Raw genomic sequence first — 21,993 nt, 5'->3', positions numbered from 1 at the left:
CCTGGGCGCGAGTGGGCGGGGCTTGTCGTCCTGACAACGCGGGAGCGTTCGTCCACACGACTCTGAGCTCGGATTTGGCCGCCTGCAGAGGTTGTGCTCGCTGCAGAATGGTGAGCCAGGGAAAGAGTGTGTGTGTGTGTGGGGGGGGGGGGGAGGTGAAGGGGCGAGCAGTGGTTCACCCGTGTTAAATGGCGTAATAAGAGCCTGACATATTTTAGAGGGGAGCGGGTGGGTTTAAGAAAGAACCCTGACCCCTGTGGGGAATCAGCCTCCTGATGTGCGGTCTTCCCGTCCGGGATGAGTCGCAAACCGGCGCTTGCACACGGGATGGTCAGTGCGGTCCAGTAGTGTCCTAACCTCGCACTGCTGCTACGTTTCAGAATTGGCCTCACCTTGCTAATTTCTGAGAATGCTCGACGTTTCCATTAAATTGCCTTTTCCACTGGCAGCTTGGCGAAAATGTGTTTTTGCGCCTCCTCGGTAGTTCATCAACAACCGTTGGAATTAATGCTTCTTTGAAAAGTTATTCTGTGTGGTCTTTTGTGGGAATTTGAATTGCTTTGTGATTCGAGTTACTCCGCTTGCCTTGGATTTATTTATTTTATTTTTATTTTTTTTTGCCTTGAATTTATTAAATATAATAAAGCTGCTTGTCTTAATGAACTCCTCAGCTCTCATGTTTTTTTCCAAGAGCACAGACCAACCTGCCCGTATGAAATTATCTCTGTTCCCATTTTCTTAAACGTGACTTCCGTTTTCTATGATTAAAACCAAAGGAAGTAGGAAATGTATTTAATTCGTTAACTGAGGGGAAATACGGGGTACATTCTTTGCATTTGACACTAGGCTAGAAGTACGGATCTAAAAATGAATATTACAAACCCTCCCTACTGTTGGAGACAGGCTAAACAAGTAAGAATACAGTATTTTAACTGTAATACTGAAATGTCTACAATGGAGTAGGATTAAATTGGAAATGATGAAATTGGGGTGGGAAAGGGCACAGAAAGGGAAGAACAATGCTTTTCAAACTGTGTTTTAAAGTATGAATATGAGTTTACCAGAATTGATGGAGAATGGTCATGTGAGAAGAACCAGAAGTATATGGACATTAAGCTGACTTAAAGCTGCTGATAAATTGAGGGAACAATAAGCCTCTAGTTTCCAATGGAACACAAATTTCATCTTATCATTCTAGCAATGTTTTTCAAAATGTTCCTGGAACATTTGCTTCTACCACATGTGGAATACTTGTTAAGATTCAGATTCCAGCAACATCCTGGACTCCAAACAAATCTACTGTATTAGTTTCCAGGGCTGCCAAGTAACAAAGTGAAACAAAACGGCTTAAGCAGTAGAAACTTACTGTTGGCTGAAAACTCTGGTGGCTGATAAATCCAAGATCAAGGTATTTCCAGGCCTCTGCTCCTTTTGCAAGTGGAGGCATCTGTTCAGACCTCTTTCCTTGCTTCTGGTAGTTCTTGGCTTGTGACAACATACCCCCACTCGTTATATGGTGTTCTTTATGTGTGCATGTCTGAGTCCATATTTCTCCTTTTTATAGGGATACCGGTCATAGTGGATTAAAGGCTATCCTATTCCATTTTGATCTCATCTTAACTAATTACATCAACAACAACCCCAGTTCCAAATAAGATAAAATTTGGAGATACCGTGGAATAGGATTTCAATGTACAAATTTTGCGGGGATGCAGTTCAATCCATAATATCTACTGAACCACATTGGGGAGGGAGAAGTGTGTACACTTTTACTGCAGAAATATGCATTTTTTTTAACAAGCTCTCTGAACTTTGAGAGCTACCGTTGACTCTTGAATAACACTGATTCACTCTGAACCGCAGGAATCCACTTATAGGCAGATATTTTTGGATAAATACAGTCTAATACTGTTAATGTATTTTTAATCATTTTGTTAATAATTCTTTTCTTAAGCTTATTTTGTCATAATATAGTATATAATACATACAACATACAAAATATGTGTTAACTGTTTATGTTATGAGTAAGTCTTCTAGTCAACAATAGGGCATTTAAGTTAAGTTAAGTTTTGGGGGAGTTAAAAGTTATATGTGGATTTTTGACTGCATGGGGGTCAGCACTCCAACCCCTGTGTTGGGGGAGTTAAAAGTTATATGTGGATTTTTGACTGCATGGGGGTCAGCACTCCAACCCCTGTGTTGTCCAAGGGCCAACTGTACTCTACTACATGATGCTTTTATGATTTGCAGGAGGGGTTAGGATAAGGACATTAAAAGCACTAGTGAGAGACAATAATTTGCCCATCTTAAAATATGGCTACTTGAGAACAGGAACAGCATATTCTGCTATATAGTACTTTTTTCAAGATGTAAGTCTATTAACTATTAATTGATAGTAAATATGATAATAAAAATAGAACCCAATTGTAAAAATTTTATGAGAGCAAAGTCTCTACTATTCCTCTTTATATCATCTCCAGTGTCCCAGAGCACCCTGTGTGCAAATCACTAATAAATACTTGCTAAATGAATTAATGAAATAAATGTACTTTCAAGAAGATAAAATCTACTGGTTCATGTCAGTTTCAACAATTATATTTAATACAGTGATAATCTTATAGCTTGAACCAGTAATTTCTGCTGGATAGGTCTTCAGATATGGAATGCATATAATCTCATAGTCACATGATTTCCTACATCTTTTCTCCCTATTAGAAATCTTACGAACTCATGAGCCTAATCAGGAAATTACAAGTAGTATTAATTGAAAAACACATGTAATGATAATCCTAATAAATATTTATTGCAATCCTGGGCTTTCCAAAATAATTTCCAAAGAGGAATAGATCTGCTTTAAAACACGTTGCTGAACAGAATCATTTTATCATAGCTTTGCCTGATTTAAATAACTGACTCTTTGTCCGTACAACCAACAATCTAATTTTACAGAAAGATTATTTATTTATAATTTCCACACTTTCAAATTTGACATCAGTGCCAATATTTAGTCAATCACTTATTGTTCCTTGGAGCCTTTTGAATCAGTACCTCCCTGATTGCTACTCTGGTAGCAGGTAGTGGTAGGTCATTTCATTATACATAAGACACTGAGTGACTGTCAAAAAAGAGTGTAAGATTTAAAAAGTGTATAATTCAAAAAGGTGCTTTAGTAGGTGAACTATTTTAGTTTCACCTAGACATGCTTATAGTTTTGTGTAAATTCTTTTTAAAAAGACTTTGTTTTGAGGTAATTTTAGATTTAGACGAAAGTTGCAAAGATGATGCAGAGAGTTTCCTTATGCGTTTTTTACCCGGCTTCTCGTAATTTCACATTTAATATAATCTTGGTACTTTTGTTAAATATCTGAGGTTTTAAAAATTTATCAATCCTTTTGTCTTTTCCAACCTTTAGGGTCCCAAAGCAAAAAAGGTAGGTAGAAATTATTTTCTCAAAATAGATAGTTTTATAAGCACTGACATTGTATGAACAGAGTTTTTAAATTTTTTAAGTTATTTTTACTATAATTTAAATAGGATTTACTAAGCTTACTTTTTAAGATGTTAATGCTGTTTAAATCATGGTTAATCCTTTAAAAACAGGACGTACTTCAAATTTGACGTAAAAAGATACTTCTAGTTTCACAGTCTTTAATTTTTACTTGTACCTAGAGTTTGAGGCTTTATTAGTTGTGCTCTAGGAAGTGTTAGATTAGGAATCCCTTTTCTTTATTCCAGATAAACACAAAAATTTAGCTACAAAACCTTAAAAGTGGACCCTAAGGTAATATATCTTTAAATGGATTGTACAGTAATGCATACTTGATTTTCTTTTGTACTTTGTAGAAATTTGAATTTAATAAAGGATGTCTAGGATGCCTGATTCTCTCCTTTTCATTTAGTAGCTTTATGCTTCAAAGCAGAGATGATAGTATCCTGACTGGCAAGCCATATTCAGTTTCTAAACATATTTTCTTTGACCTGAAACTTTTTTTTATTAGTTGCCAAATTATTTTCATAGAAAAATATGATTTCCATCTATTCTTGAAAAATCGGAAACCTGATAACATTGAGTCTATAGTACCCTGAGGCAGCAGTTGGCTAGACTGAGTAGCAGCCACCCCTTTTTAGAAATGCATAAACTCTTCAGATTGCCATAATCTTGACTATAACCAAATTCCTTACTTTATTTACCTGCCTGATCCCAATAGGAGTTTGAATTTGAAATGCTGACTTTGAGGCATATTTCATAAGGTCATGTCTCTGTAAAATTTTCTACTATTCTTTCTTCCACAATCAGTTATCCTGTGTGTTCTCATAGCACCTTCATTTGCACATACATCAGTTATAACCTTTATATCATTTTATTGTAATAATTTATAATTGTGAGATGTCCAAGGTCAGGAGCATTGTCATATTAATTTTTATGTTCATAGCATTTAGTGCAGTGCCTGGCACATAGTAGAAATTCAATCAATATTTGTGTATCGAATATGTGAAGCCCATTTACCCTGCCATTTAAAAACATCTATTTAAATGAATTGCTTTTTTTTAAATGTGTATTCAGTATTTATACAATTAAACATTTCTTCAAGAGACACTTTTGAGTGCCTCCTCTGTTTGCTTCTCTCAGTAATTTGGACCCACTACTAACCTGATACTGTTTTAAAGGCCATTTGTGAATATGACTGAACAAAATTTATGAAGGCTCTGGGCACATTTTCATGGAAGTATTCTGGAGGACTACAATTATTTGTATGTGGGTCTGTAGTTATTGGTTTGTGTGGATTTTCAATTTTGGCTTTAGATTGTGAAATCTTAGAGGCATTTGTTCTCAATGTGAAAACTCATTGTTCTAATTGTGTATGCATGGGTGCTAAATAAATACTTCTGGATTATTTTGTTTAAGAGTGTTGTATCCCTTAGAGAATGGTGATAGGAAGCCGATGAAATTTGAAACCAAACATAAGGACCAAATCACTCACTTTTTACTTATTCCATTCTTAAAGATTGTGGTTGGGGGATAAATTGAGTCTGTAAGGGAAATTACAGTATAGTTAGGAAAACATTGAAAGGTATATTTTATTCTTTCTGATTGGTCATAAATTTTTAAGGGGAAACTAATAAATGCACATGGTACAAAATTAAAATAGCATAAAAATGAAAAATTTCTGTTTCTTCAAGAGTGGAAGAACTATTGTGTATCTTTTCATAAATTGTCTAAGTGTTAAAGAGTACACACACATCCCTTTTCTCCCCACAGACAGGAGCATTCTGCATCTTCTATTTATCATTTAATGATACTGTTTTTCATTAGTTCTAGGATACTCATATTTTTACATTTAAAATTTAAATGTAGGGATCCCTGGGTGGCTCAGTGGTTTGGTGCCTGCCTTTGGCCCAGGGCGCGGTCCTGGAGTCCCGGGATTGAGTCCCACGTCGGGCTCCCGGCATGGAGTCTGCTTCTCCCTCCTCCTGTGTCTCTGCCTCTCTCTCTCTCTCTCTCTCTCTCTCTCTCTCTCTCTCTCTATCATATATAAATAAATAAATCTTTTAAAAAAATTAAAAAATAAAATTTAAATGTAAAAGTTAAAACATTACTAAAATTGGAATGTGTCTTATAGTCAGTATCATCTTATAATCATTGTAGTCCTGGATTGACATCCATTTCTTCCAGAGAGGATGTTTGCTTCTGCCAGTCACATGGGCTTACTCATATCTGATATTACTTTCAGTTCTCTGCCTGAGAGTTTTGGGACCATCCTAATGGTATCAGTCAGACTGTAAATCCACATGAACTGGCTTGTGATTTAAATTTTCAGGATTTTCTTCTTCTATCTATTCCTTTTCAGGATTATGTATCTTTCTGTGCTGTGGGCTCATTTCCCATTACTCAGGTTCCAGCTTCATACAGCCATCTCCTATTAGACCCCCATCTTGGGCATTCCCTTTTTTGGTAGTATAATTTAAAGGTACATCTTACATTTGATGGCATCATAGGTTGGATAGAATAGGTATGTCTTTGGACTTTCATGTTTCAGCACTTTGAGATTGTGTCACTTCACAGCTGCATCATATTTCACTGAAAGTATATACTATGATTTTTATGTTGTCCCTCTTTTTTGCTACCACAAGCAAGGTAAGGATGAAGATCTTTGTTTATAATGTCTTGCAGTTATATAGAAGAATGCTTATTTTACTGATTTAGCAGTGTCCTAGACATTAAGAAAACAGTAGCAAGACAGTCCCGGATCTCATGAAGCTTACATTCTTTTTAAATTTAGCTTTAAGGAGATATGATTGACATATTGTATAAGCTTAAGGTATACAATGTAACAATTTTATGTATGTATGTATGTATTATGAAGTGATTACTAAATTCAAGTTAATTACACATCTTTCACCTCACATAATTGTCATTACTTATGTGTGTGTGGTGAAAATATTTAAGATTGATAAGAGTTTATGCCCTCTTCCCCAATGTCTCCCAGCCCCTGACAATCACCAATTTATTCTGCTTCTATGAGTTCAACTTTGATTCCCCATGCTAGACCATACAGTGTTTATCTCTGACTTACTTCATTTAGCATAATGCTCTCAGGGTTCATCCATATTGTCACAAATAGCAAGATTTTCTTCTTTTTTATGGCAGAATAATATTTCATTTTTATGTATTTATCTATTAATCTATGGATGGACACTTTGTTTCCATGTCTTACAGTGCACACAGGGGTGCAGATATCTCTTAAAGATAGTGGTTTCATTTTATAAGACTTACATTTTATCAGCGGGCAGGGTGGGGAGGAATATAATTTCAGATAGTTTTGGAAATGCAGAAGATCAAGAAAGGGGTCAGTGAGAAATGTGTGGTAGGCAATAGTGGCGATGCTGTTTCATATAGGGTGATTAAGTTGGTCCGAGGGCTGTGGGTTATTGTTAAGCTGTTTATCATATAGGGTGATTAAAGAAGTAAAGTTTGAGAAGAGACTTAGATGAAGCAAATTAGTCAATAATTACCTGGGGGATAAGATTCTAGAAAGAAAAAATAGTTATTGCAGTAATGGCTAAGTAGGCCATGGTGAAATGTTTGGGTTTTATTCTGACTGCGGTGGGTAGCCTGAGAAAGTTGTAAGCAGAAGAGTGGTATTTACGTTTTTATTTTTATTTTTTCTCACATTTTATTATTATTTTTTACCCCATCCCCATACCCCTCTCCCCTCCAGCAAGCATCAGTTTGTTTCCTATGATTAAGAGTCTCTTATGGCTTATCTTCCTCTCTGATTTCATCTTGTTTTATTTTTTTCTCTGTTTCCTTATAATCCTCTGTTTTGTTTCTTAAATCCCACATATGAGTAAGATCGTATGATAATTTTCTTTCTCTAATTGACTTATTTTGCTTAGCATAATATCCTCTAGTTCCTTCTACATTGTTGCAAATGGCAAGATTTCATTTTTTTGGTGGCTGAGTAATATTCCATTGTATATACACCACACCTTCTTTATCCATTTATCTGTTGATGGACATCTGGGCTCTTTCCATAGTTTGGCTATTGTGAACATTGCTGCTATAAACATTAGGGTGCAGGTGCTCCTTCAGATCGCTATATTTATATCTTTGAGGTAGATACCTAGTAGTGCAATTGCTGGGTTGTAGCAATTTAACTTCTTGAGGAACCTCCATACTGTTTTCCAGAGTGGCTATACCAGCTTGCATTCCTACCAACAGCATAAGAGGGTTCTCCTTTCTCTACATCCTTGCTTTTCCTATATGGCTTTTATGATATCGAGATATATTCCCTGTATCCCTATACTGTGAAGAGTTTTATCCATTCATGGATGCTGTACTTTGTCAAATGCTTTTTCTACATCTATTGAGAGGAACATATGGTTCTTATTCTTTCTTTTATTAATGTAGTGTATCACATTGATCAAGTTGCAGATGTTAAACCACCCTTACAGCCCAGGAATAAATCTCACTTGAATAATTCTTTTAATGTACTCTTGGATCCTATTGTCTAGTATTTTGGTGAGAATTTTTGCATCCATGTTCATCAGGGATATTGATCTGTAATTCTCCTTTCAGGTAGGGTCTTTGTCTGGTATTGGGATCAAGGTAATGCTGGCCTCATAGAAAAATCTTGGGAGTTTTTCTTCCATTTCTATTTTTTGAAACAGCTTCAGAAAACTATTAAATCTTCTTTAAATGTTTGGTAGAATTCCCCTGGGAAGCCATCCAGCCCTGGACTCTTATTTGTTAGGAGATTTTTGATGACTGCTTCAATTTCCTTGCTGGTTATGGGTCTGTGCACGTTTTCTGTTTCTTCCTGTTTCAGTTTTGGTAGTTTATATGTCTCTAGGAATGCATCCATTTCTTCCAGATTGCCTAGTTTGTTGGCATATAGTTGCTAATAACATGTGCTTACTAAGTGTTTATATTTCTTTGGTGTTGGTTGTGATCTCTTTCATTCATGATTTTATTTATTTGGGTCCTTGCCCTTTTTGATAAGCCTGGCCAGGAGTTTATCAATCTTACTGTTTTCATTTTTTAAAAGGTGAGTGGAAAATTTATTGTAGGTCAGCAAGAGTAGAAGCAGGAGGACCAGTTATGAATCTTTTGCAGCAGTTGGGATCAGAAGTCTTTCCAGCAAAATAAACCTACAAGTAAAAAGATACACAAAGAATGCCAGGACACAGATTTTTTTTTAATATTTTATTTTTAAAATTTTTATTTATTTATGATAGTCACACAGAGAGAGAGAGGCAGAGACACAGGCAGAGGGAGAAGCAGGCTCCATGCACCGGGAGCCCGACGTGGGATTCGATCCCGGGTCTCCAGGATCGCGCCCTGGGCCAAAGGCAGGCGCCAAACCGCTGCGCCACCCAGGGATCCCTAGGACACAGATTTGACACAGTTTTATGGAAATCAATTTCCAGTTCATCAACTTCCATATTTCCCCTTTTCTGGGAAAAATCTACTGTCTTCCCTTTTCAGAATTACTCTCCTTGCTTTACGAAACCAAAGCAGATCTAAATTTTAGTGCTTCATTGCCCCAGGGCCTGGGCTATAAAACTAAGGGACAGTTCAAATACTGATTTTTGGCAAAGCTTTCTCTAATCAAGGTACCAAGGGACTTTTCGTCTTTTGTTCTTTGTGGTGAAATGTGACATTAGTAGGAATGAGATAGTCTGAATTTCTTATATATTGTGGTCTGGAGTTGTGGAACTGGTAATACTTTGTCTTGACATTACCTGTGAGATTATTGTGAAACGGTGATGCAGAAAATCCTCTCACAATGTAATTTATTGATAAAACATCGACTTCAAAAATAATATTAATTTTTTAATGAAGAAAGGTTAAATGTATCAGAAAAATGTAAATAGGCTTAATGTTTTCACTAAAGATGCTTGTGAAAATTTACTTAAATCAGTATTAGTCATTGGAAAAGCTAGGAAAATTGTACAAGACTACAGAAAAGGTACAATATTAGAAGGTCTATCACTGCATTTATAGCATATTTTTTTCCCAGAAAGTACTGTACTTCATAGAATATATGTAATATCAGAAGACATTGGTTAGATTGTAGGGGAAAATTGCCTCTTAAGTTGATGAATACATAGATAATTCCAGTTGTTCTAGCTAATAATTATGACTGTTCTTCCAGTAAAGAAAATGATATTGTTAATAAAATTTTGATATTTGAATTCTTTTAGTAACACATCAATGAAGAGATTTTACAGGACTTAGAATACTTTTCTTTGAATTGACTTTATTTGAATGGATTAAGAGTGATGTCCAAGTACCAGCCAGCATAGATAGAACTGTAAAGAATGGACAAAGGGGGGGGGGGGGGATCCTATTGTTCAGATCTCTACTTTAAATCCTATTTTAATTTTAGAACACTGTATGTATGGTCCCCAAATTATAATGGTTCTACTTGAGATTTTTTCAAATTTATGATGGTGTAAAAGTGATACATATTCAGTAGAAACCATTCTTCAGATTTTGAACTTTGATCTTTTCCTGTGCTAGTGATATGTGGTATGGTACTCTCTCCTGATGCTGGGTGGTGGCAGTGAGCCACAGCTCCCAGATAGCCATCTGATCAGAAGGCTAGCCAACCAAAACACTTATAACCATTCTGTACCCATACAACCATTCTGTTACTCACTTTCAGTACAATATTCAATACATGACATGAGATATTCAGTACTTTATTATAAAAGAGACGTGTTAGATGATTTTGTCTAATTGTAGGCCAATATAAGTATTCTAAACACTTTTAAGGTAATGTAGGCTAAACTATGATGTTTGATAGGCTAAGTGTATTAAATGCATTTTTGGCTTACCGTAGTTTCATCTTAAAATGCGTTGACTGACATGTAACCCCCTCTCAAGAAAGCTCTATATTCACGAACAGGCTTTGGTTGCCTAAAATTTGAGTCCTGATGTCTATGGGACATTCAGTGTTGACCCTAAAATGTACGTGGTGTTAGGATCAGAACATTAAAAATGCATCTTTTTAAAACAATGCAGGATTAGTTTATACCTAACTCATTATGAAACATAAAGTAGCTTGAAGATTTGTATGAGCACATTTATTTGTACTGAAATCGTTTGTATTTCTGTGGTATTGGTTGTGATCTCCCCTCTTTCATTCCTGATATTATTAATTTGAGTCTTTTTTCTTTTCTTTTTAATAAGGTTGCCTAGGGGTTTATCTATCTTATTAATTCTTTCAAAGAACCAGCTCCTAGTTTCGTTGATCTTTCTACAGTTCTTCTGGTCTCTGTTTCATTGAGTTCTGCTCTAATCTTTATTATCTCTCTTCTCTGCTTGGCTTAGGCTTTATTTGCTCTTCTTTCTCATATTCCTTTAGGTGGAAGTTTAGCTTGTGTATTTGAGTTTTTTCCATATTTTGAGGGAGGCTTGCATTGTGCTGTATTTCTCTCTTAGGACTGCTTTTGCTGTATCCCAAGATTTTGAACAATTGCATTTTCATTTTCATTAGTTTCCATGAATCTTTTTTAATTCTTCTCTAATTTCCTGGTTCACCCATTCATCCTTTATTAGGATGCTCTTTAACCTCTATGTGTTTGAGTTTCTTCCAGATTTCTTCATTGTGTGATTGAGTTCTAGTTCAAAGCATTGTGGTCTGAAAATACACAGGGGACAAACTCAATCTTTTGGTATCAGTTGAGACCCGATTTGTGACCCAGTATGTGGTATATTCTGGAGAAAGTTCCATGTGCACATGAGAAGAATGTGTATTCAGTTGTATTGGGATGAAATGTTCTGTGTATATCTGTCAAATCCTTTTGGTTCAGTGTATCATTCAAGGCCCTTGTTTCTTTGGTGATGTTCTGATTAGAAAATATGTCTTTTGCTGAGAGTGCTGTGTTGAAGTCTCCTACTATTAATGTATTATTATCTATGAGTTTCTTTACTTTGGTTATTGATTGATTGATATACTTGGCTGCTCCCACATTAGGGGCATAAATATTCATAAATATTAGATCTTGTTGGATAGAGCCTTTAAGTATGATATAGTGTCCCTCTTCATCTCTTATTACAGTCTTTGGTATAAACTCTAATTTATCTGATATGATATGATATATCTGATTGCTACCCCAGTTTTCTTTTGAGGACCATTTGAATGGTAAATGGTTCTCCTCCCCTTCATTTTCAGTCTGGAGGTGTCCTTAGGTCTAAAATGAGTCTCAGCATATAGATGGATCTTGCTTTTTTTATCCAGTCTGATACCCTCCATCTTTTGATGGGATCATTTAGTCCATTTATGTTCAGAGTAACTATTGAAAGATCTGAATTTAGTATCATAGTATTACCTATACAGTCCCTGTTCTTACGGATTGTTTCTTTGGGCTCCTTTTTTCTTTTACAGGGTCCCCCTTAATATTTCTTGCAGAGCCAGTTTGGTGGTCACATATTCTTTCAGTTTCTGTCTATCCTGGAAGCTCTTTATCTCTCCTTCTATTCTGATGACAGCCTCGCTGGATAAAGTATTCTTGGCTGCATGTTTTTCTTGTTTAGTACCCTGTATACATCCTGCCAGCCCTTTCTGGCCTGCCAGGTCTCTGTGGATAGGATAGGTCTGTTGTTAATCTGATATTTCTCCCCTTATAAGTTAAGAATCTCTTGTCTCAAGCTGCCTTTAGAATTCTCTCTATCTCTGAAATTTGCAAGTTTCACTATTAAATGTCAAGGTGTTGAATGGTTTTTGTTGATTGGAGGGGGGGATCCTCTCTATCTCTTGTATCTGAATGCCTGTTTCCTTCCCCAGATTAGGAAAGTTGTCAGTTAGGATTTGTTCAAATATACTTTGTGGTTCTGTCTCTCTCTCTCTCTCTCTGCCTCTCCCTCTCCCTCTTCTAGAATCCCAATAAGATGAATATTATTCCTTCTCAAGCCATCATTTTTTCCCCCTAAGCCTTTCCTCATGGGCTCTTGTTTTCTCTTTTTTTCCTCAGCTTCCTCCCTTTCCAGCAACTTGTCTTCTATGAGACTCTCTCTTTTCCACCTCATTAACCCTGGCAGTTAGAGCATCCAGTTTAGAATGCATCTCAGTTAAAGTATTTTTAATTTTGGCCTGGTAGGTCTCAATTCTGTAACAAGAGAATCTCTAGGGTTCTTTATGCTTTTTTCCAGAGACACTAGTAATTTTATAATTGTACTTCTGAATTATATCTTTTACATGGTATTTAAATCTACATCCAGCAAGTCTGTGGCAGAGTATTACTTCTGGTTCTTTCTTTTGTGGTGAATTTTTCCTTCTAGTCATTTTGTGCCATGTAGAGTGGCTGTATGAGTGAGCAGAGTACAAAATATCAACCATGACCTAAGTAAAATACATCCTAGACAATTCTGAAGAGGTCAGAGACCAGAAAATAAAAGAAAAGGAACAGAACAAAATAAAAGAACCGCTAAAGTGAAAAAATTTTTTTTTTAAAAAAGTAAGAATAAAAAAACAAAAAACAAAGAAAAAAGAAGAAAAAAGGGGTGATGAGGAAGTTATGGTGGAGAGAGAATATAGTTTCACTGAGGGGACCTAGAGGGTGATCCTCTTGGTTCCGAGTGTATTTTGTTCTGTATGTTAGAAGATGCTCAATTCCAATTTATATAAACCAGGAAAACTTATATAGAGACCCAACATCAACCACAAAAATAGAAACAAGATAAAAGAGAGAGGCAGAATGGGAAGGAGGAGAGAATATAGTCTCACAGAATGAACCAACATGGTGTTCCACTTGGTTCTAGGTGTATTTTGGTCTGTGCATTAGAAGGTACTAACTTCCACCATTATAAAACAAAACAAGACAGAAAAAGCAAAAACCAAAAAAACAAAAACTCATAACTCATATATCTACCAAAATTAAAATGAATACGTTGAAGGGAATCCAAAAATGAAGAATATATCTAAGACATGTAATTGTAGAAATAGGAAAGTCAAAAAGGAAAAGGCTTAAGAATGAAGAGTTGGTAAAATATTGTAGTTAAGGCAAGAAAAGAGAAAAAAATACTGGAAATTTTTAACCTGAGAAATGAATTATAAGGAAAAAACCCTCTAGTTCTGTATACTATATTCCCTCATTCCTGGAGCTTTCCAGGCTGTTTGGTCAGTAAACTGGCTCTTCCCCTGTTCTTCCAGCTAGTCTTCTGGGGAAGGGGCCTGCTGCATTGATTCTCAGGTGTCTGTGCCTGGGTAGAGATGCCTCACCCATTGCCGGGTGGCCCTGCTCAGTGTGAGCTGTTTATCCTGTGACGTGTTTGTTCCCTAGAGGCCCTGCCTCTCCCAGGTGAAAGGCAAAAGGAAGAAAAAAATAAATGGTGGCAGCCAGATCTCCAGCTCTGGAGCAAGAGCTCCCCACGAGTACCAAACCGCAGTTTCCCAGTGCACTGGCCTAGATGCTCCTGGGGGCAAGCGCAGGGGCAGTGATCTGTAGGAACCGAAGGGCGCCTAGCATCAGGAGAGGTCCCTCCCAGGGTCTGTGTCTCCCAAAGGGAACAGAGGACAGCCATCTCCATCCATTGCTGGGTTCTAGGGTAAAGGGAGCTCCTGTGCTGGCCTGAGTAACTGGCTGGCTTCTCCCAAGTGCCTCAGAGGGTTGCGCATTCCAGCCCTTTACCGCGATCCTACAGTGGTTTGTGGAGCTTTCTCCTGGGTGCCCCCATAGTGAGGCTTCACTGCCCCTCCTGCAATTCTGCCCTATTACCCTACTGAGCACTTTTCAGTCAGGGAAGACTCTTCCAGGCACAGATTTCTAAAGTTCCCACTTGTCCGGGGCTTGGCTTTCATGCCCCAGTTTGCCCCTCCCCCATCTTTTATCTTCTCCATCTTCTTGTCAGAAGCAATCACTTTTCTCTCCGTAGCATTTCAGCTGTTCTCTCTTTATAGCTCAGGTTGAACTCAGGTGTGTAGGATGTTTTGCAAGTTATCTAGGTAAGTTTGTGGGACCAGATGAATTGAGAACCCCTATCTTCCTCCATCTTGCCTCCTCCACATTTATTAGTACTGAAAAATGAAGTCAGACTGGCCATCTTAAGATTCCTTGGCGGGAGAGGTTTTAATGGAGCAATAGAAATGAAGTGAAAGCCTGATTAGAGTGAGCCATGCAGAAAACAGGAAAGTAGGCAAGCCTTTTAGGTGGTCTGATATAAAGGATATCAGATATATAAAGGATAACAAAATTAGAGCAAAAATGGAGAGGGATGTGAAATCTGGGAAGGGAAAAATTTATGAAAAACTGGAGGTATTAATTACAGGGGCCAAGGCTTGTCAAATAGGCCATAAAGGATAGGATCTAGTGTAAAGGTGGCAGAAGGTACATATAGACCATACCATAAAGGGAGGAAAGGCAGACCAGGTACATATAGACCATACCATAAAGGGAGGAAAAGCAGACAAAGATTTATAGGTAGGTTCAAAGACTTAGGTATCTAACTGAGATTATTCTTTCCAGTGTTATGAGAGATAAAGTCAATAGCTGAACATAGGAAATAGGAGAGGATTTTGTAGGCTTGAAGAGTGAGGAGAATGAAACAGTAGTAGGAACACTGGATGGTACAAAGTCTATTTAAAATATGTGCTCCAGGGGATCCCTGGGTAGCGCAGCGGTTTGGCGCCTGCCTTTGGCCCAGGGCACGATCCTGGAGACCCGGGATCGAATCCCACGTCGGGCTCCCAGTGCATGGAGCCTGCTTCTCCCTCTGCCTGTGTCTCTGCCTCTCTCTCTCATTCTATGTGACTATCATAAATAAATAAAAATTAAAAAAAATTAAAATATGTGCTCCATAAATTTGAGCTCATGTATTTTTCTCTGACAAGGTTCAGCTGCTCATATTGCCAGCGCAGAATAAATGGAGACTTGAGTTGAACTAGATAGAACTAACCGTTTGCCAGCTAAGCTTCTCAGAGGGACAGGAACATAAGGGAAGTGAAAATATATAAATTAGTGATTATGGTGATGAGCTGTGAAACCTAACCTGGGTAAGGAAGTGAAAGAATGAAGGGCTTAATGATCAATGAAGAAACGGTAGGGCTAATGGATTGGAGATTCCAGTGGAGCATTCTGCAGTAAGTGGGTGAGCCAAAAGGAGAAGATGGTCATCCAAAAGTCTGTATATTCTGGGGATTAGCCACTCTATTGAGTAGTAACTTTAGATAGTGTTCTTTTCTTTATATACTTTCTTTCCCTTAGGGAAATGAGGAGGCAGTGGTTATCATCAAGACAGTTCTCATTTGTATTCTGTAGCCCTGACCTCTTTGCTAAACCTCAGTTCTCCAGGTTCAGTGCCTGCAAATATTGCCTGGATGGATGCTCTACCAGCACCTCATACTAATTATATTTAAACTCCTTTCAACACTATTTCATCCAAATTTACTTGTTCTGGACTGTAGTTTTGTTTTGTTTTGTTTTTACTCTTATTGCTGTCCTTGCCTCCAGTTTCAATCATTATCAAATAAGTTAGCTTAAATAATACTTATTGGATTGATTCTGCTGTGTTTATTACATTGTCATGACTTTAGTTTTAGTAACTACTCTTAATAGTCACCCAAATGATATCCTCTTCATAATCATTTTTTTTCTAATACAAGATTCATTTTCAAAATTATGTTCTTAATAGCCTCAGCCTATCTCAATAGCTTTTTGGGTTACCATTTCTTTTAGAATAATGTCATTTATAGCGTGGGCTCCAGTCTTCTTATCTATTCTCATGTCTATCACCTTTTCTTGGAATCTCCCAGGATCCATGAATTTGTTGGCCTTTCCAGTGCAATCCCATTTCCATATCTTGTTGCCTGAATTTCCCTCTTCCTGAGATACCTTCCCCTTATATCTGAATGTTAAAATCTTTTGGGCACAAACTTAAATATGACCTGCTCTATAAATTTTTTTGCTTCATTCTAGGTGTTGAAAATAATTTTTCATTTCTCTAAACTTGTTAAATAACTCTCTGTATATTTGTCAGTCATAAAAGTCAGTCATTAATCTTTCTAGGCATCTAGTAGTATTAAAACTTTTTACATATATTTTATTTTGATCCTTACAATAACAAAATGAGGCCTTTTTTTAAAGATTTTATTTATTTAGTTGAGAGACAGAGACAGAAAAAATGTGTATGTGAGTGGGAAGATAGGCAGGGGGAGAGAGAGAATTTTAAGCAGACCCTACGCTGAACACAGAACCTGTCTTGGGGCTTGACACACAGTCCTGAGATCATGACCTCTTCTGAAATCGAGAGTTGGACACTCAACCGAGTGACCCAGGCACTCCAACATGAGGTCTTATTTGCCACCATTTTAAAGATGTGGAAACTGAGAATGAGAAAATTATTTAAATTGCATATTAGTTGCATAGTATTAATTGTATAGTAATTAAATTGTCACTGTCACTCTTGCCTTTGAATGACTTATATACCTTTTTTTTTTTTTTCTTTTTACTTGTTTCCATACTTTGTCCTTAATGCATTGGGTCATGACTTTGTACATAATGGATAGTCTTACTTGAATGAATGAAAGACTGGATTCATGGAAGCAAAAGTGTTTTTCATAATTACTATTTGAGGAATATGTGTTTTAAAGTAATTTGGGTGCATATTAATAGCCTTTTGTTATGTTGTGACATTTAAGTCTGACAGGAAGAAGAAGAAAGTCACCAAAGCTGAACGATTAAAGCAGCTACAGGAGGAGGAGGAAAGACGGCAAAAAGAGGAAGGTACAAAATATTTTCATATGCAGGGAATATAACAATAGGTTGATGTTTCTACATCCCAGGCAATATTTTTAAAAAGAATTTTCAAAACTCTTCCAATTTTTCAAATTTAATTTGTTTTATAATAGATATCTGCTGTTTAAAGGACACCCAGAAAGTTGTTAGTACATACCAATCATTTTCAGGTATATCTTGAAATGGAGTTGATAAAATACAGAATGCCCAGTTAAATTTGAATTTCAGATAAACAGTGAATATTTGGGATAATTTGTCTCATGCAATGTGGAACCTACTTAAAAAAAAAAAAAAAAGAGGCAATTCATTTATCTGAAATTCAAGTCAACTGAGCATCCTGTATTTTTATTTGCTAACTCTGGCAACCCTATCTTGAAGCATTTGTATTTACTGATGAACTTAGGGGAAGTAGGGCTAATTGTACAGTAAGAATTCTGAAATTCAAATGCATTAAATATGGGAAATAGATACTAGCAAGAATTGTACACAGTAGCCTAAGTTCTTATAGTTTAATAATATTTATTTGCCAAATTTAAAGACGATTTTCATTTGTAAAAAAAAAAGTCAATTAAAAATTTATAAAAACATCAGTATTGGGATCCCTGGGTGGCGCAGCGGTTTAGCGCCTGCCTTTGGCCCAGGGCGCGATCCTGGAGACCCAGGATCGAATCCCACGTCGGGCTCCCGGTGCATGGAGCCTGCTTCTCCCTCTGCCTGTGTTTCTGCCTCTCTCTCTCTCTCTCTGTGACTATCATAAATAAATAAAAATTAAAAAAAAAAAAAAAAACAAAACATCAGTATTTAAAATACTAAAAGGCAATTTAAAAAATCTGAATATTTCGAGTGGTTGTAACTTTTAGCATTAAGAATATTTATGGATTCAAATTCAGGTTTTAAAAGTCTGTCCTCAGGTTCCATGTTGATTTTTTATGTATAATCATTATAAACCCTTGTTAGGTGACTTGTGATAAGAATACAATCTCGGGATCTAGATCTTGGGGAAAGTTTTATTGAATTAAACTCATATTTTTCCACATGTATTCGTATTTTGTTTTTAATAGTGAAAGCAAGAAAAGATTAAGGTAATTGCTTCTGATGATGTCGACGTCATAAACTTACAGAAATCTGAAGATTTTACACATAAGAGATCTTAATTACTCATGATAGATCTGTCCTCTTTTATTGGTTATAATTATTATTGGATTTCTATAAACTTTTTGGGGAAGATAAATATCATTATACGGCTATTTTCTTGGCTGGAAAGTTTGAGTCATGTTACTTTTCTTTCTTTTTTTTTTTTAAAGACTTTATTTATTTATTCATGAGAAACACAGAGAGAGAGGGGCAGAGACACAGGCAGAGGGAGAAGCAGGCTCCTTTTGAATAGAGAGAGCCCAATGCGGGACTCGATCCCAGGCCTCCAGGATCATGGCCTGGACTGAAGGCGGCGCTAAACCACTGAGCCACCTGGGCTGCCCTCATGTTACTTTTCTAAAGAAATCCAGTATTTGTCTTATTTCTACTCCATGACATGGGTTGTGACTTCTATAAAATATTCCACTATCCTTAAATCTTGAAAATATTTTAAGTAACCTTAATGGCTTAAAAATAGATTGATTTAATCACTAAGAAAAAACTTTTTTTGGTTCTTTAGAGGAAGCCCGTGTGAAATATGAAAAAGAAGAAATGGAAAGGCTTGAACTAGAACGGATTGAGAAAGAAAAATGGAATCAACTCGAATCAAAGGTATATAAACATTAGTATTGTTATTAATGAAGACAAAACTATATGGCTATCAGATCTGTAATGTCACTCCCCCATATCTATCACTAATGTTTAGGCCTATATAACCTGATTTAACTCATTTAATCCTACCAGAAAGTTAGTGAAATTATTACCCACATTTCACAGATAAGGAAATTGAGGAATAGAGAAAGTAAGCGGCTAATAAGTTGCAGAGCCAGGATTTAGGCATAAATAGTCTTGCTTCAGAGCCCTTGCTTGTAAGCATTAAGTTACTTTTCTCAGTCTGTTTTGTAGATAATTAAACAGGAAACCCCCTCCCCTAAAATTCAAATTCTACCTCTCTTTTTCTAGTTTTACTTCTCTTTTTCACCAGAATTTTTCAGCTCTGTAGTTCTGAAATATTTTGATCAGAGGGCAACCTCATAAGTATTAAAAATTGAAGACCCCCAAGGAGATTTGTTTATATGGGTTATATCTATCAATGTTTACCATTTTAGAAACTCAAACTGAGAAATTTTAAAACATATTAACAGACAGTAAATATTGTTAAAGATAAACAATAAAAATAAGTAAATATATTATGTATTTATGTTATAAAAAACAACTATATATATTATATAAATGTTTATTGAATTATAATTGATATGTAACATTAGGTTCAGGTGTACAACATGGTGATCAATACTTGTATATATTGTGAAATGATTATTACAATAAGTCTAGCTAACATCCATCACGACACTTTATATATTTTTTAAATTTGGGAAATAAGTGGCATTGTTTATATTTTTAAAATCTCTTTGATGTCAGACTTAACAAAACACAGCTGGATTCTCATAACTACTTCAGGATTCTGTCTGTTTCAGTGTTTTTTTTTTTTTTTTTTTTAAAGAATTTATTTATTCATGAGAGACACACACAGAGAGGAGAGAGGCAGAGACACAGGCAGAGGGAGAAGCAGGCTCCATGCAGGGAACCCAATGTGGGACTGGATCTTGGGTCTCCAGAATCACCCCCTGGGCTAAAGGCAAGCACTAAACTGCTGAGCCACCCAGGGGTCCCTCAATGTGTTGTTTTGATTGAAGTATATGAAGAAAATCTGGCCTCGTAGATTCATAGTTGGAAAAAGGAATATTTAATAGCCTTTCAGATAATTGTGAATATTCTTTTTGATACTATACTAAAACTCAGTAAGTCATTGTTTCTCAATAAGGAATCTGAAGTCATATCAATGATGTTTTCATGCTCTGTTACACTAAAACATTGGTTTATTTTACCCTTTAAATAGATTTATTTTACCATTTCTTTATCATGTATGATTTTGTAATATGTATTCATTGCTTGGAAAAATTTGGTTTACTGAATTATTTCGTTTTAAATGTTGATACAGGGCAGCCTGGGTGGCTCAGTGATTTAGTGTTGCCTTCAGCCCAGGGCCTGATCCTGGAGACCCAGGATCGAGTCCCACGTCGGGCTCCCTGTATGGAGCCTGCTTCTCCCTCTGCCTGTGTCTCTGCCTCTCTCTCTCTCTCTCTCTCTCTCTCTCTCTCTCTCTGTGTCTCATGAATAAATAAATAAAATCTTAAAAAAAATAAAAATAAATGTTGACACATTTATTATTATAAACAATCACATGCATTAATGTCATCTCTAATCAAATCAGAAAGGAGAAAATGTTAAGCTCACCATGGTAGATACAACTTTCTTAAGATGTGAAATTTTTTTAAAGATTCATTCATTTATTTGAGAGAGAGTACAGAAGACAGCAGAGAGGTAGGGAGAGAATCTCAAGCAGGTTCCCTGCTGAGGGTGGAGCCCCACAATGTGGGGCCTGGGGCCTGATCCCATTACCCTGAGATCATGACCTGAGCCAAAACCAAGAGGTGGACGCTCAACCGACTGAGCCACCCATGCGCCCCTTTAAAATTTGAATTAAAAAAAAAAAAACAAATAAATAAATAAATTTTTAAAAATTTGAATTTATTTGAAAACTTGAATTTTATCATTGGTAGTAAATACTTTTACTTGTTTCCTGAAAGTTACATGTTTATTTCATTCATTTTTGAGAGTGTCTGCCAAAATACAAAATAATTGCACAAGTATTTATTTCTCAAGACAGCCTTGTCCTTTGATATGCTGCAGAAGTGCTTTATACATACTTCCCATTTTATCACACAGAATAACCAAAAGACATATACTGATGAGTTGACATTTAATAAAATTTATAATTTTTCATTTCATCAGGTCACTCTTATGTGAAACTGGCTGTTTACCACCCCTCTCCTCCAAAGAATGTGATTCCCTAATACAGCTTGTGCCTTGATTTGTGCTGAGGCAACAGCAATTTTATACCATTTTGCACCATTAGTACAAATGTATATGCTGCAAAAAAGGTGAATAGTGTTTTAGTGTTACTATGAAGACAGATTTGACCTCTCATATCCCTAAAGAGTCTTTCTTGGGGACCCACCAGGAGTCGCAAACCACTGTTGCAGGTGAAACTTTTTGGAAATACCAGGTACATACAAGCTAACTTTAGTGTTCATTTTGAAACTAAGTATTTTACCAGTAAAGTTTAGATACTACCTGTGAAACATAAAGCTAAAATTGAAGAACTGGCCAATGTATCTATCCCCATGCAACAGGATCTAGAAAGGAGAAATGAAGAACTTGAAGAACTTTCTTTATTAGAGAGGTGTTTTCCTGAAGCAGAGAAATTGAAACAAGATACTAGATTGCTTTCTCAGGTAAGACTGATTTTTTTTTTTAAAAGTGAGTTAATACTTTTGTGCCACAAGAGGGAGTTATAATCTGATATCCTTTGCAGTCCTTCCCAAACTAAATTTGTGTGTAAAACATGTGTAATCTGACAAAGTTCTCATATTGCATGTAGCAAAGTAAATTCACCTAGCTTTGTAGAAAACTATTTGTCAATAATAAGACCCTTGAAATTTTTACATATTTTGACTCTGATTTAATTTTGTGGAATCTATACTGAGGAAATTA

The 21,993-nt window shown here is 36.3% G+C and overlaps 1 protein-coding gene across 4 annotated transcripts in view; it reads left to right on the top strand.

Moving 5' to 3' along the window:
* The first annotated feature begins 52 nt into the window (after positions 1-52).
* DNAI7 (dynein axonemal intermediate chain 7) overlaps positions 53-21,993 on the top strand; it is a 65,800-nt gene continuing 43,859 nt past the window's right edge. For all 4 annotated transcript variants that reach the window (XM_055318839.1, XM_055318838.1, XM_055318840.1 and 1 more), the window contains exons 1-4: positions 53-110; positions 17,145-17,229; positions 18,896-18,987; positions 21,633-21,734. In XM_055318839.1, the coding sequence (XP_055174814.1) occupies positions 108-110; positions 17,145-17,229; positions 18,896-18,987; positions 21,633-21,734 (282 nt within the window). In that variant the 5' untranslated portion in view covers positions 53-107. The remainder of the gene's footprint in view (positions 111-17,144; positions 17,230-18,895; positions 18,988-21,632; positions 21,735-21,993) is intronic.

Source organism: Nyctereutes procyonoides, unplaced genomic scaffold (genome assembly GCF_905146905.1).
Source record: "Nyctereutes procyonoides isolate TBG_1078 unplaced genomic scaffold, NYPRO_anot_genome, whole genome shotgun sequence".
Taxonomy (NCBI): domain Eukaryota; kingdom Metazoa; phylum Chordata; class Mammalia; order Carnivora; family Canidae; genus Nyctereutes; species Nyctereutes procyonoides.
The sequence above is the reverse complement of the archived record's forward strand: the minus strand, read 5'-3'. Positions and strand labels throughout refer to the sequence as shown.